At 37.0% G+C, this 16,327-nt stretch overlaps 1 protein-coding gene across 1 annotated transcript; it reads left to right on the forward strand.

Moving 5' to 3' along the window:
• Positions 1 to 883: 883 nt before the first annotated feature.
• Positions 884 to 15,528, forward strand: LOC121235015. Its single transcript, XM_041131202.1, has 12 exons — positions 884 to 1,190; positions 1,851 to 1,915; positions 2,380 to 2,478; positions 2,754 to 2,886; positions 3,019 to 3,078; positions 4,301 to 4,360; positions 10,633 to 10,755; positions 11,716 to 11,787; positions 12,499 to 12,636; positions 13,416 to 13,571; positions 14,555 to 14,659; positions 15,183 to 15,528. Exons 1-12 carry the CDS (start codon positions 966 to 968, stop codon positions 15,213 to 15,215), a joined length of 1,269 nt encoding a protein of 422 aa, XP_040987136.1. The 5' UTR covers positions 884 to 965; the 3' UTR covers positions 15,216 to 15,528.
• Positions 15,529 to 16,327: the final 799 nt, after the last annotated feature.

Below are 16,327 nucleotides of genomic sequence, written 5' to 3' on the forward strand. Positions count from 1 at the left end.
TTTTAAAAATTGATTTATAAAATAAGGGTGCCTAGAGATTTATAAATCACTAATTAATTTCATACTTAATCGATATGAGATCGTAAGAGTATGAATGTATCACGCATTCCAAAAACTAGTTTTAGTGAATGACCATAACAAGCGTACGAGGGGACAACGTTGCTTATATTAACGTATATAGTATATGTTTCTATGTTTCACATGGTATTTTATTTCAAGTTATATATTATTTTTATTTATAGTTATTATATTCTCAAATCTATATATAAAACACATCATTTATGTTAGTTATATGATTTGATTTATAAAATTTAAATTTAAAAATTTATTTTTTAAATTAAATTATATCATATAAATATTTTACTATATGTGATTTATACACCGTCTTGAAAATATAATTTTTCTTTTATCTATATATGTTGATATGTTGCTTTAATTAATTATATATATTTTATTAAATCTATAATTATTTAAAATATATCAAAATTACAAATATGTGACTGAGTTTCGTTTATTTTCATAGATGAGATGAGATGAAAGTTGAATAGAATATTATTAGAATATATATTTTTTAATATTATTTTTATTTTAAAATTTAAAAAAATTGAATTGTTTATTTTATTTTGTGTTAAAATTTAAGAAAATTATAATAATTAAATGAGATGAGATGAGTTATAAAAAAAAAAAAATCTAAAATGCTAATTGCGTTTTTCTATACGTAATGTTCACAAAATTGCCAAATAAAATAAGGTTTTTTTTTTTAATTTTTTAATTTTTTAAAGTAGGCACATTTTAGCAGCGTGTTTGGTCATGGACATAAATACCACGAAACTGTACTACTGAAAATCTTATCTGGGATAAAGCAGCCCCTGCTCTGCATCATGTACATCACCCCAGGTTCCAAACTAAACGACTCTATCCTCCGACTCTGTGTTCCCATATCTATTAGACTCTCTCTCTCTACCATGTCGAGAGGAACAGACCGTCTGGTGAAGAGCTTGAAGAAGTTTGCGGATGTTCAATACAAGCTCTTCAGAGCTCGTTATGGTCACCAAATCACTGACATTTTCGAGTTCCCCATAAAGCTTGTGCTCTCTCCCTTCACTCTCGCTTTTGACATTGTCGGCTCTGCTCCCCGCGGCTTCGGCGTCCCGGAGCTCATCTCCAAGCTCTCATACGCTTCCATCTTTGTGAGTTCTTGTAATATTGATAGCCATGATGATCAGTGCATGGTGTTGGAATACAAAAATTTTATGAATTCGGCCGTTGTTCTGGCCGGTGTTTGTCATTTTGGTAAATGGGTTGCTTCTAATTTTTTTTTTTTTGGAGTTTCTTGAATTTATCGTATCTCAATAAACGAGCGTTTATATGTTGGTAACTTGTTATGTAAGGATTTTGAGAATTTAGTTTTTTTTTGGTTAATTCTTGTCATTGGGTATCATTGACCTGCTAATTTTTCACAAAATTTAATAAAATGTGCATGTATATGCTGGTATGAAAAATTCTGGGAATTTAGTGCTTTGGGTGAGTATGTCTCATTTTAGCAAATAGGTTTGCTTCAGTCTTCGTGAGTGCTTAAAATTATCGAGGTTTATTTTAATCGAATTTATGTTGGTATGCAAATTCTCAATGACTATTTTGGGTGATACTGCCATTTGTTTAGACCCGTAACCCGGTGTTTGCTTATTTGACAATGGACTTTATGAATCTTGGGCGTTGGAGACAAATGAAGGCATTGTAATATTATATGATTACACGTATCATCTGAGTTATGCTTGTAATTTTGTCAAGTGGGACTTGCATGATATTCAAATGGTTCAATCACTAGATGCATCGTGGGTTGATTGCAGGCTGTCGCTACTCTAGGGACTTATGACATTGCGTTGGAGTTGGGAAAGAAAGTAATATGTCAGAGGTAACTGCATCGTTCCTTAGATATTATCACTATCTGTTTTCTATTCAAACCCTATAAATTAGTGCTGTTTCAATTAAGTACACGTGTATTAGCATATATACAATTAACATGGGTTGATACTTGCCATGGCTCTTAAAAGTTGGTTGTAAGAGGTCTCATTGGAGTTAAAAAAAATGGGGGTTCTAAGAAGACAAGTGTTGCTAATGACTTTTATCCTTTTGTGTGGGGGGGGGGGGGGGGGGGGGGGGGGGGGGGGGGGGGGTGGGGTGGGGGAGGATTTGACAAGTTAAAATCTTTACTTTCCTTGGAGTAAAACTTTGTAGGATTTGATATAAATATTTGAAAGAATCAGATTAATTTACCTTTTGAAATGTATAGAGTTGTGATACGACAACAGATACTCTGGGTAAGCTGTAGAATTAATGTTTGATGCTTTCTTACTTAAAAGTGGTATTGAAGTGCAGGAACTGTCAAACCTGCAATGGGTGGCAGGCATTGCGGTGTACCATGTGCAGGGGATCAGGGAGGGTGCACTACCAAGTGAAAAATTACGCCTTGAAAAGGTAACCCCTCTCCAATCAAGTTTGTTCCAAGATTATAAAATTCTAACTATTTTAGGTACAATACTCTCTGTCCCTTCAAGGAAAAATTCAAAAGCTTATTCAGCTTGCCTTACAAAGCTGGATTAGCCTGAGAATTTCTTAAATTTTACTTTTTTAGCCTTTGAACGTCCCATTATTGTCCTTGGTTGTGACCATGATGTGAAGCTTTGATCAATGTCCAACTGAAATATAATGTTATTTTCTTCTTGTGTTCACTCCCATGGATCCTTCTGAAGTGGAGAGACGGCAACGGCTGAATGTGTTGCAGATGCCATTGTTGACAATCGGGCCGAGTTGGTGCACCTTCCTTCCACCATGGATCTTCATGTGCCTTTGCCATCTAAAGACTGTCCTACCTGTGATGGAACAGTAAGTGATAGTTAAGCCTATAGTTTCCAATCGATTAACCTGCCTTTGGGCTTACTCTGCTCAATAATTTCCTATATATTAATCTTATGTTCTGGTTGTATGTAATATATACATATATATTCAATATTGCAGGGTGTAATGGGATGTCCCGAATGCAAACACAAATTACAAGTCAGAATATCTGGGGATGATGTGAGTTGTCTTTTGTAATGCAGCTTAGATTTTGTTTTGAACATATCAATAATTATGTAAGACTAGTAAGCACGTGAATTGCTACTTTTTCCTGATAAATAAGATAAGTATATTAATAATCAAGAAAAAAGAAATAAAGTTATAATCAAAGTATAGATGGAGTATACATCATATACACATAAGTTGAGAAAGAAAAAAGATCAAGAACATCCTGAAAGCTAAAGCTATAGATGGTCTGCCATGTAATGGCAAAGTGAATTGAGAAAGAAAGCCTCGAGATCTTCTGCGGTCCTTCTACTATCTTCAAAGAGAAGGTGACTAGCACATTATGACAATCTGTTTTCAGTCTTTTTTGGCTAATATGGGCAATACCTAGTATGGTGGTAGATCTATTAGCATGTTCGGGGAGGGAAGTTTCATAATGTGCTACCACCTAGGGGCTGCTTTTTGTATTCTGTTTTAGAACTCTGTACATGGCTTTGGCTATTTTTTGATCAATATAATTTATTTACTTATAAAAAAAAATAATGTGCTAGTCACCTCACAAGGGAGTAAAACATGATTTATGGGTTCTTCATTCCTCAAGCACATATAACACCATTCTACAACCATAATATGTCACTTCCTGGAATTATTCAAAGTGAGGATCTTCTCCGGTCCAACCATCCAAAGAAAGAAATCCACTCTCAAAGGGGAAAAGTAATGTTGTTGTGGGGGCTCACGCATTACACAACGATTTAACTTCAAACACCTATATTCACCACTCTAAAAGAAGATTGTTGAGAATAAAAAGAGGTGAAAGAATCCATCTCCCAGTCTTGTGCTGCACAGATAAACTCCCATTTCCATTAAGGAGAGCACTTAAGTTGTAAATTCTCTGCCACACATGCTATTTTTGCCCAACGATGTTGAATAGGCCTAGGAAAGCCCCTTTACAGGGCTAATCTCTGCAACATGCTTCCTTAGCCCTGTGGTAATAGGCTGCTTGTTTCCTAAGTCTAAAACTTCAAATTGAGTTTTGTTTTCTTCCTACTTGTATACTCTAATTATATACTTATTCCATATGGATGGCCAAAATACTAGATGGTTAGAGAGCACATTTAGAAGGATTGCTAAGCTCTAGACAATTAGATCTTTTAATTTCTGTTGGGCTTTGTGCCTTTATTTTGCTGTCCAATTTGAAAATGCTTCCGTTCTTATATTGACTTCTTGTTTCTTGCAGATCATGGAGCCTCCATGGAAGGCTTATAACGTCTTGAAAAAGATGGACTATCCTTATGAGGCTAGTATCTTTCTCTTCCATATAATATCGTGGTTACATAATTGGTATTAGTGCAAATCAATTTAGAATTCATTGACTCTCATCATAGAGTGCTATGCATCATTGGTCTAAAGTACAATATCATGATCGCATAAGTGATGTTGAATCTCCTGCCCTCTGTGTAAAAATGGTGGACCCAATCTTTTTAAAGCTGCAGATTACCTCACTAGCCTCACATTTCTTGCATTTGCCCTGTCCGGCCTATACTAGCAGAAATTCTGTTTCTAGTGATCCATGTCACACTCCCATAGCTTGTAAGATTTTATTAAAATACAAACTCCTGCTTGTCTATTTTTTGCTTTCAACATCATGGTGAAATGAATAAAAAAGAGAGATTTATGTGATATAGTTTGATGTATGCCGGTAAAAGTCAAGTAGGAGAAGCCCTCGATCCCGACCGAGAAGTTGCTAACGGTGAGCCAGCAGGTGGAGATGACGGCTATAGGTTGTTGGAAGACACTAAAGTAGCCGGAGATATCGTAGCTGGAGATAATGTCTCTGTAGTAGAGCTGTGGGTAGATTCTCAGGCTAACCTTGGACAGACAACGCTGATGGACAGAGGGGTTGAGCCTCCTCTTGAGATTCCACTGGCAACAGTGCTGACGACTGCTTTACAGCCTTTGGAAGTAGCCCGAGTTCCATTTTCAGAGACCAAATGTGATTTGGGGGGGGGGGGGGGGGAGATTTGGGGTGTTCTCAGAGGTTAGTTGTTGCAAATGACCACTTTGAGGGGGATGAAAGATTTGTTTGTCCTGTGGAAGATCTTGATGTGCTGATGAAGTCACGGTGGGCGTTTATAGATGAGATGGACATGGGGGGGGGGGGGGGGGGATCTAATACCTCTAAAATACGTGCTGCCATACCAGACTAGTGTCTCTAAGTGGGTGCTGCATAAAGTAAAGGAGATCCAACACTGTGTTGGAATCGAGTGCGAAGGTTTTGAGGAACAATTCATGGCTTTACTAACAGCCATTGAAGTTGGACATGGTCAGTTGAAGAAGTCAAATTCTAAAAAACAACGGGAGCTAAAGAGGCTAACATGGCATTTGAACTATGAGGGCAGTTCAAGTTCAAGTAGAGAAAGAGCTAAGGGGCGGGGATCGGCTCCATTTTTACGAAGCCCAAGATTGTATCTTGGAATGTCTGTGGGCTCAATGAGGCAAATAAACGCCTTCGGGTGAAAAACATGCTTCGTGAGTGGAAGGCGGACATAGCTTGCTTACTAGAAAACAAGCTGAAATTTATCCCCAGAAGAGTGGTTAGGAGTTTATGGAGCTGTACTTATGTGGATTGAGTTTATCTTGCTTCTGATGGGGCCTCAGGAGGCGTTTTGGTGATGTGGGATAAAAGGGTCGTGGAGAAATTGGAGGAATTTATTGGTGAGTATACTGTGGCATGATCATTTTGGGAATGTTTATGATAATTATTTATGAGCTTTTGCTGATATTTATGGACCGAATATAGACATCAGTTGAAGAGTGTTATGGGAAGAACTTGTTGGAATTCGTAGTTGGTGGAACTTACCATGGTGTATAGGTGGTGACTTTAATGTTACAAGGTGTCCTAGTGAATGATGTGGTGACAACAGATTATGACCAGCAATGACAGAATTTTCGGAGTGTATTTTTGACTTGGGATTGATGGATATTCCTCTCATGGGTGGTGCCTATACGTGGTCCAATAATCATACGTGATCTAGATTGGATAGATTTTTAGTATCATCGGAGTGGGAAACTCACTATCTGGAGCTTTATCAAAAGAGGTTGCTTCGTCTATGTTCGGATCATTTCCCACTATTACTAGATCGTGGAGGTATTTAGGTAGGGCGTCGATATTTTAAGTTTGAAAACATGTGGCTGAACACTGAAGGTTTTGTGGAAAGGGTTAGACAATGGTGGGATTCTTATTAGATTGATGGCACTCCTAGCTTCATTTTTGCAAGTAAATTGAAAGCTCTAAAAAATGATTTAAAGTTATGGAACACTCAATCGTTTGGTGATGTAGGAGACCGTAAAAAGTCCATGCTAGAGGAGCTTCAGGAGGTAGAGAGGACTTAGGAGAGGAGGGCTCTTTCTATGGAGGAAGCATCTCAGAAGGCTGAGCTAAAGGCAAAATTAGAAAGGGTTGTGTTACTGGAGGAGATCTCTTGACCTAAAAAATCAAGAGCTTTATGGTTGAAAGAAGGTGACCGCAACACAAAGTTCTTTCACAGAGTGACCAACTCCCATAGGAGAACTAACACCATTGAGAAGCTAAAAATAGACAGAGTGGACTGTATGGAGGCTCCTGTAATTAGGGAGCATATTTTGGGATTTTTTGAACACTTACTTTTTGAACAGGTGGATGGTGGCCAAAACTTGATGGACTAGCCTTTGAGTCCATTGATCCACAACAGGTTTCGTGGCTGGAGCGGCCCTTTGAGAAACTAGAGGTCCACAACCTGGTAAGGAGAATGGTCAAAGATAAAGCACCTCGCCCCAACGGCTTTTCCATGGGATTTTTTCAAACTTGTTGGGATGTGGTGAGGGTGGATTTAATGAAAGTGTTCCAAGAATTCTTTTCAGTCTGGAAATTTGAGAAAAGCCTCAACGCCACATTTATTGCACTCATTCCTAAGAAGATTGGGGCCTCGGAGGTGAAGGATTACCGGCCCATTAGCCTTGTGAATAGGATATATAAGATTATTTCTAAGGTGCTTTCGAATTGCTTAGGAGAGGTTTTGGGGAGGATCATTACAAAACCCCAAAATACTTTTGTTCAAGATAGGCAAATTCTAGATTTAGTCCTCATTGCTAATGAATGCCTAGATAGTAGGCTAAAATCTGGCCAGCTGGGAATCCTATGCAAGTTAGATTTGGAGAAGGCGTATAATCATGTGAACTGGGAGTTCTTATTCTATGTGCTTGGGAGGTGCGGTTTTGGAGAGAAATGGTGCTCATGGATCAGATGGTGTATTTCAACGGTGAGGTTTTCCATATTGGTGAATGGCTGCCCACATGGTTTTTTTAACAGCTCTTGAGGTGTAAGACAAGGAGATCCTTTGTCTCCATTCTTATTTGTTCTTGTCATGGAGGCACTTAGTAAAATGATTCTAGCCTTGGTGAACAGTGGCTTTATCAAGGGATTCTCGGTGGGTAATCCTAATAGGGGTACCATTAACCTATCGCACTTATTGTTTGCAGATGATACATTGATTTTTTGTGAGGCAGAACAAAACCAAATTCAAACACTGAGGGCATTATTACTTTGTTTTGAAGCGGTATCCGAGTTAAATCAGAATTGGTGCTAGTGGGTAATGTTCCTAACATGCGGCAATTGGCTAGTATCCTTGAATGTAAGGTTTCCTCTCTTCCCATGAATTACCTTGGTCTTCCTTTGGGGTAGCTGCAAGGTCTATATCAATTTGGGATACAATGGTGGAGAAGATTGAATCGTATATTGGTAGGTTGGAAGAAATCATCTCTCGAAAGGTGGTAGGATCACCCTTATCAAAAGTACTTTTTCTAATCTACCAACGTATTTTTTAGTTATATTCCCAATTCCAGCAAGTGTGGCGAACCGTATTGAGAATCTGTATCATGATTTTCTTTGGAGTGGGATAGGAGAAGAATTCAAGTATCATCTAGTCAAGTGGGAAAAGGTATGTTCTCCAAACTCTTCGGGAGGGTTGGATATTAGTAGGGGTGAGACTGGTCCGGTCTGGTCCCGGGAGGTTTTGTGGACCGGACCGGACCGGACTTGACCTATTCGGTCCAGGGTTTTCCCACCCTGGACCGGACTGAACAGCCTAAGGACCGGTTCGGTCTTGTCCCATTCGGGACGGTTCGGTTCGGTTCGGTCCGATCGGTCCGTTTGGTCCAACCTTCTTCTCCTCCTTCTTCTTCTTCTTCTTTTTTTTAAATCAATTAATAAAATTTTTTTATTTAAAATACTAAATTAAAATTAAGTGACTTATTAAATGAAAATTACATAAAAAATTGTACAATTATTAATAACACTAGTATTATATATTATAGTTATACATTAAAGAATATAATAATATATTGATCTAAATATATATAGTTATAGACTTAGTACCAATACTATAACTAATAACTATACTAGTAGTATTGCTAATATACTATATGTTAGTGATAAATTGGTAATACACTACTAATACTATATTAAATAATACTCTATGTAGTTATAGTGATTTAATACTAACATATTAAGTTAACTATACTAATACTATTATAAATTTGTACATATACTATAATTTATACTATAGCTCTTATAATATGTTAATATATTAATATATACTAGTACTATATATTATAGTTATACATTAAAGAATATAATATTTATGTAATATTGTGATATATTAATAATTAATTATATACAATTATTCATATAAATAAGATATATAAATAATAAAATATATTGATATTTTTTAACTTTCATTCGGTCCGGTCCGGGGTGAAAAACCCTTGGACCAGAATTCGGTCTGGTCCAAAAATGGCCGGTCCGGTCGGTTTCTCTGGTCCGGACCGGCCGAATCTCACCCGTAGATATTAGAAACTTGAGGATTTTTAATCGAGCCTTGCTTGGAAAATGGTTGTGGAGATATAATATGGAACCGGAAGCCCTATGGAAGTTGGTGACTGATTGCAAATATGGAAGCATGCTTTTTTTTTTGGGGGGGGGGGGGGTGCACTAGGGATGTCCATGGGGTTTATGGAGTGGGAATTTGGAAACACATTCGAAGAGGGTGGGGGATCTTTAATTGGCATACTGGACTGGTGTTGTGCGATGGATCTAGAATAAAATTCTGGACTGACCTATGGTGTGGAGATCAAGCCCTAAAGGATTTATTCCCATCAGTTTTTAGGACTGCAAGTGAGAAATATGCCTCGGTGGCTAATTGCATGGAGTCATTTGGGGAATTAGTCCAATGGAACGTGAATTTCACTAGAGCCGCCCAAGATTGAGAAGTTGGCAGCTTTGAGGAGTTCTTTGCTCTTCTATACACCATGAGGCAGAGAACCCAAGAAGCAAATAAGACGAGGTGGATACCCACAAGTAAAGGTAAATTCTCAGTCTGTTCTTTCTATGAGTCGCTTACACAATCACAGAATATGCAATTCCCTTGGAGAAAGATATGGAGAAACAAGGCGCCTCCCAAAGTGGCATTTTTTGTATGGAAAACAGCATTAGGTAAGATCTTGACGACAGATAATCTATGGAGACGTAAGGTGATCATAGTAGATTGGTGTTGTATGTGTAGGAAAAATGGTGAAAATGTGGATCATTTATTGTTGCATTGTGAGGTGACTGGAATGTTATGGAATGAAGTGTTTAATAAAATGTAGTTAGCTTGGGTTATGCCTGCCACAGTGATAAAGCTCATGGCCAGTTGGATAAATCTACGAGGTTTCCCACAAATCTCATCGGTGTGGAAAATGGTCCCAATTTGTATCATGTGTTGCCTATGGAAGGAGTGAAATGACCGGACATTTGAAGACAAGGAGCGCTCACTAGAAGAACTTAGATTATTTTTTGTTAGCACTATTTTTCTTTGGGCCACAGCTATAGATTGTCATGGCCTCTCTCGATTTTCATGATTTTCTTATTTCTATTACTTCTCTCTACCTAGGTGTGACTTTTTGTATACCATCTTGTGTACTTGGGCTATGCCGATTCATATCAAGATAATCGTTTACTTATAAAAAAAAAAAAAAAAAAAAGGGTCAGCGCCCATTGTTAGCTGGCTATGGTTTCTGACTTTATTTTTTGATGACATGGAAGCTCACCAAGACAGGGTCCTTTGGAAATTGGACCCATTCCTGGGGAGTAAACCATACATGATCCAGCCCACCAAAATCATATATTAGGTAATCTGAGGAAACTCCTAATACATAATATAAACCAGGGTGTTTGAATCTACAACTCATCCCAAGCCCACCGTTTGACCAACAGGCACCCTAATGAGTTCTGAGTTGTTTTTATGAATCATGAGAACATGTGAATAGTTTGTTGAAATTCTGAAGGGCTTATAATGTATGCTTCAATCACATAATAAATATGACTTACATGCTTTCTAGAGTCTTTACAGAAGGAAATGTCTCAAGACAAAGGATGATGGAATTGGTGCTTTTGCTCTCAATAAATATGCACGGTCATGTAGCCTACATGGAAGGCCTGTAGCATACTGTTTATATCTAATATTTGATTCGTTATTTTGTTTACTGTTTCAGCATATAGTTCACAGCATGAAAGATCCCAGCATTGCTGCATTTTGGTTGATTACCTTGCCTCAGATTGTGGGTGGCTTCAACTATGATGACGAGATCAAGCAGAAAATTTGGTGGCAATACCAGGTTTGAGTGCATCTCGCTTCTTCTTCTGTCTGTAGTTAGGTGTAAAATCTCAATTATGTACCACCGTTGTATCACAAACATATTATTGCTTGCCCACCGAACTGTGCATTTTCTTTTATTGATTGATCGAAAAATGGAAAACCATCACTAGTGGATGCATGCACCCTATAAATCTCCACTTCTCAAATTTTAGCTGAAATTGGTAGATTCTAAGTCTGTTAATAGGTTGAGGAACTTTGTCCCAAAAAGATGAAGTTGGTATACATCTTTTATAGCCTTTTTTTACTATAAAGATATAATTTACTTCGGAGGTTATGATATTTGCTTAATAAAGTTGATTCATAAACAAACACATTATAGCTTCTCATTCTTGTTTGGTTTTTGAGAATTGGTTTGGTTCTGCTTGTTCAAGTTCAAAAATTAAAACTGATAATGTAGAAGCATCCTGAAACAATAGATGGGTTTGAGATACCGGGAACCTAAGTCCTTTATCAGAGCCATATTAAAAGTTTATAGATCAGAGCCATATTAAAAGTTTGTCAATAAAATCCTTTTGTGCTTTCTTTGTCTCTCCCACCCGTTTTTCTTGAGGGCCTGATTGGTCTGGAATATTTCTGGCATTCTCTTATTGGATCTTACAGTCAATTTAAATTGGTGTTTTGACCAATTCTTCAGTTTTCCAATCATTGAAGGTGCTTTATATGCAGTTTCATTTTGTAAGGGCCATCTTGTCATGTTGAAGAAACACTATATTTTCCTATTTCATAGAGGTTGATACTGACAAACTCTATAATGACGGCGAGCTTTACCTAAAGTAAAAAATTGTGACCTTCTATTACTTGATATCTCGTTTTAGTGTCACATTTTTACATTGGCATCTTTATTACAATGACTGATCTGCTAAAGATGAATACTCAAGTGCCTTCCAGTAATCATTTAATTTTTCTTATATGGCTTCAGGAATCCATGCGGTATGATCATCTTCAAGATGAGGTAGCAAAGCGAAAGCCAGGGTGGGAGCAGTTACAGGAAGTAAGATATTTTATTCTAAAATGACTTAAGGATACATTATTCTAAAAATGATGGCATATGCAAACTGCTAATATTCCCCACTTAATTTTAATTCTATTCTGTAACTTTCCTATTCTAAATCCACACCCTACTCTCCCAACTTCTTGCTAAATATAACTATGAGTAGATCTGCGAACATGAATTGAGAACTATTTACGTATAAATTTATATTATTGATCAATGTTATGTATGCATATCTGCATAAATGTTTATGATAGCCTTGTGATCTGTTGATTGATAGTTGAATTTGAAAATCATGTAGTTGAAATTCCTATCCATCAGTTGCAGGCCCTAAAAGAGTCAGTATTGTATTTTCATCCTTCCATTGTACTCTATCCATGCCTAGATATGTGCTGGCGTCTGTAAGAAATCATTCTGTTTCTCATTAAACTTTTTAAACAACTTTTTTTTATAAGTTAAACTTTTTAAACAACTTCTTCATTTAATATGATTAAAAAACTTTAAATCAAGAAAATCTCTATGATGGATGGCTGCTCACACCAGCTCCCAACTTGCTATTATTTTAGATTTCAAAGGCATTTGCTCTCTTTCCTTTTCGTGCTACTTAGGCCTATCATTGTATACTCCTTGTGTACTAAGGTTTCATCCTTTGCACTATTTATAAAATTGCATTACTTATTCAAAAAAATTTATATTGTTTATGATTCACAGGCCTTGATCTCTATCGATCCTGTACGTGCTAGGGATGATCCTGTTATTGTGAAAAATATCCCCTACTACAAGGCCAAGAAGGCATTGGAGGCAGAGGTCATGAAAATTGATCCTCCACCAAGGCCAGCAAATTGGGGTGTGCGTATTTTTCTTTCTTCATTCTATATTTAGCTAACTCTTATTTGTCAATATTTGTCTCTATTTCAATCCTATTTTGAATTTCAGTTCTAAAAATTGAAAAATATTTTTGAATGCATGGTAGGAGGATGTCTTGACCAATGCAATTATCGGGTAACTGATGGAGGTGATAGACTTGGCTGAATAACTGGTCTTTTTAGGTGACTAGAAAATAATCGCCCATATTTTCCCAAAAGCCTACCAAAACTCTTTTAGTTTAATCAGCAGCAGGATGGCGGCCAACCATGGTCTTGGCTTTGGTAAAGGGGCTTCTGTACAAAGCCAATATTTTTTCTCACACTAATGTTATTTCAGTGTATCACAACGGCTATCATTGGAAAGACTACAAGTCTACAACTCTTATAGATGATATTTCCTCATATATCCGACCCCTTATTCATGTCATGCAAAATGTTCAGTGGTCTGACCAACATACACATGCAAGGCTTGCAAATCGTAATGTGTTTCTGGTAGACAAGTTATATCTCCTTCTGCATGCGATGCATTGAATTGTGGTTTGACTTGCTGAGACCACTTTGGTTTTTGCAAGATTTTAAAAATATATTTGTTCTCTCATTCTCTCTGTGTTGAACATTCCATAGTCCTGTTAAATATGAACTGTAAAACAAGGGAAGAAAAGAGATGGGTTCTAGGGCGTGTGGCTAAGAATTTTCCTAATATGCATCAGAACTGAGCAATGCAGTTTGAATGGCTTTGAACTAACTGTAGAACATTGGCAGGAGCTGGACCTTCCACTGAATGCATCTTCTTGGAGTGAGGAAGATCTCAAAGATCCTGAGAAATTATATGAGATGACTGTTCTTCTTAATGCCCAAAGAGAAATTGCTGATAAAATCTTGGATGTGCAGTGGGAAACTAAATGGCGTGAGGAAAAGGTCAGTAAGTTCTGAGTTTTAGTAGAAGACGGGGAAACAAGGGGTTGGGGTGGGGTTTTTGGGCAGAGTTTAAGTTCTACGGGAAACAAGGGGTTGGGGTCGGGCTTGGTGTATTTTGGGTTGTTTTTCACGGGCTTTTTGGGTTATTAGGGGTTTTCTATTATGGGCAAGGTGTTCTCTTATATACATCAGTGTACTTGGTTACTCTTTTTGATATATATATATATATATAATATTTTTACTTATAAAAAAAAAAAAAAAAAAGCTCTGAGTTTTAGTAGATGTATTTTTTTAATTAGTAAGTTACTGTAATTATTAAGGAGAGTAATAGGTTCTTAGGATTGGGCCTTCCTGTTTTCTTTCTACAATGGCTCTCTCTCTCTCTCTCTCTCTCTCTCGTATACACGCACACACACACGCATGCTCGCGCACTTTTACTGTGTACAAAATATCAAAGACTCATGCACATAATAGTGGCCACGGCTCCACCGATATCACGAATATGCCTTGACCTTTTGATGCACAATCACGTGCCTCAATAATGTACCTTGAGCATTTAGTACAACATTCCCAAGCCAACACCCAAGGCTGATTTGTTTTCTTATTATAATCTTTCACCATTTCTTTGAATTGTAGTGACGTAGAGGGATAAGTTTTGGTGTTTCTAGTGACGTGTTGAATGGCATGGATGCCACATTGGCGTTTTCCTAAGTTTTAACTAATGACCAACTACCTCCAGCCCTCGTGCTACAAAGTTCCTTGGGTTGTAAAAATAGCTGAATCTTTCATTGGGTGAATCCCATAGGGTTTGAGATCCATAGTTTAGCCAATGAAGTGTTTGATGATAAATAAACCATAACATGCTGCTGAGAGGTAAAAGGAAGAAATTGAGATGGAGGGGAAAAAAAACTTGTTGTATGGCTATAATAGCCACAAATCATCAATTCTTTCGAATGATATTTTGTACTTGTTTTGATTTTCAGTTAAATGAGATGTTAGAGGAGAAGGTGCGTCCCTATATTCAGAACATCGACAATGGTGTCCTCTCTAAACCTATTGTCTTACAATCACAAAAGCAGGAGCAGAAGGTTTATCTTGTGTTTCCTCTTCACTGATTTATTCTTTTTACTTCTTTTGGGTATTATCTAGAACTGATTAGAAATTGTATATGCTAAAATATAATTACAATAAAACTAATCAGAATGCCTCAATTGGAAAATGACATCCTTTTCTGCTTTCGAAATTGACCACTCACAATTCTTAATTTACGCCATTTCTTGAATGCTCCATTTGGTGCTTCAAGATTATATTGATAATGGTTGTATATAATACATGATTAATTATGATAGTTCTCGTCGGCATTGAGATGCTCTGTATTATCTGTGAGTTATCTTTTAACCAAAAAATATTCATCCTTTTGAAACGGTCTCATTATCTAACTTCATTTGATCTAGACGCCTTGATGGTCCAAGTTTTCATTTGGTAGTGTAAATGATTTTCCCCCTTCTAATGTTGCCCATGTTAACAGCTTTACATGCTTGCAAATATGAACATTTTATATTTATAGCAATTCAGTAATCTTTAAAACTCATGTTGGTGTGTTTGTTGCAGAGGACCCGTCAACGGAGATGGTGGTTTTTTTGATGAAGTTCAAACCATTGTTGTATCTGGGTGGCCACAACTGGTTTGATGTTCTTTGCCGGTGGTATATTTTTTGGTTTTCCCTAGTCTTCCTCATGGTAGATTGTTACGTTTTCCTCTATACGTGCTTCATAACTCCATGCATCTCCACCATTTGAGGTCGCTGGAAATTCTGTTTGATACAATTAGTCTCTCTCTCTCTCTCTCTCTCTCTCTCCCCTATATATATAGAGGGGTGTGACTCATGTTTCGATAAGTTGTTTTTACTCGTAGCTGCATGTTTGAATTATGGATTTATAAACTTTTTTTTTTCTTCGTTTGTTACGTTTTTCTTTCTCCTCCGCCCCCTTTCTGAAAACCCTGAATACAATGGGAATCTTGATCATGTTCCGAATATGCCGGAACATATTCCAAGGAATTGTCTAGTTTTCAGCCACACCAACCTCTACATATAGTGAACTCAAGAGAAAAGAATTATGCCTTGAACTTCTGCATGATCAAGTTTTGTTTTTCTGATAGGTAAAATAAAGTTTTATTAATAAAAGAAACAGGCATGGTCCAAGTATAAAGGGAGTAGACAAAGGAAACACCTAGATACCATGATCAAGTTTCACCTGAAGAGTAGAACTGTGGCTGTTTGACCTGCTTGCTATACATACTGTGAAACGAGACGATTCTATAAGAGGAAATGATATTTTTAGTCATAGAATATGCAAGTGTCGTGTACTTTTTTTATAAAAAAATAAAAAAAGTGAATAAATATGAAATGCATATGAAAAAAATTAATTTTTTAATTGTGTATTTCATTTTTTTTCAAAATAAGTGCATAACGCTTGCACAATATATGACTGAGTATTAACAGTAGGCACAATAGCATGCAAACTCCCAAATGTATCCATACGAGTCGTCCTCCAATTCCTTGCATTGCTTATTATTATACTTGCAAGTGTTTAATGGCACAATGCAATGATCTCCGGACCATGTTTAGCATTTGGGGACACGACAGGACACCTCTAGTCGATGAATTCTATGACAGAGTAAAAGAGCATCGAAACCAAAAATAAGAATTATCTCCATTGTGAAGGGGAAAAATGCCCATCGCTCATGAATTGGGT

The sequence above is a fragment of the Juglans microcarpa x Juglans regia genome, chromosome 6D (assembly GCF_004785595.1).
Source record: "Juglans microcarpa x Juglans regia isolate MS1-56 chromosome 6D, Jm3101_v1.0, whole genome shotgun sequence".
In the NCBI taxonomy this organism is placed as follows: Eukaryota; Viridiplantae; Streptophyta; class Magnoliopsida; order Fagales; family Juglandaceae; genus Juglans; species Juglans microcarpa x Juglans regia.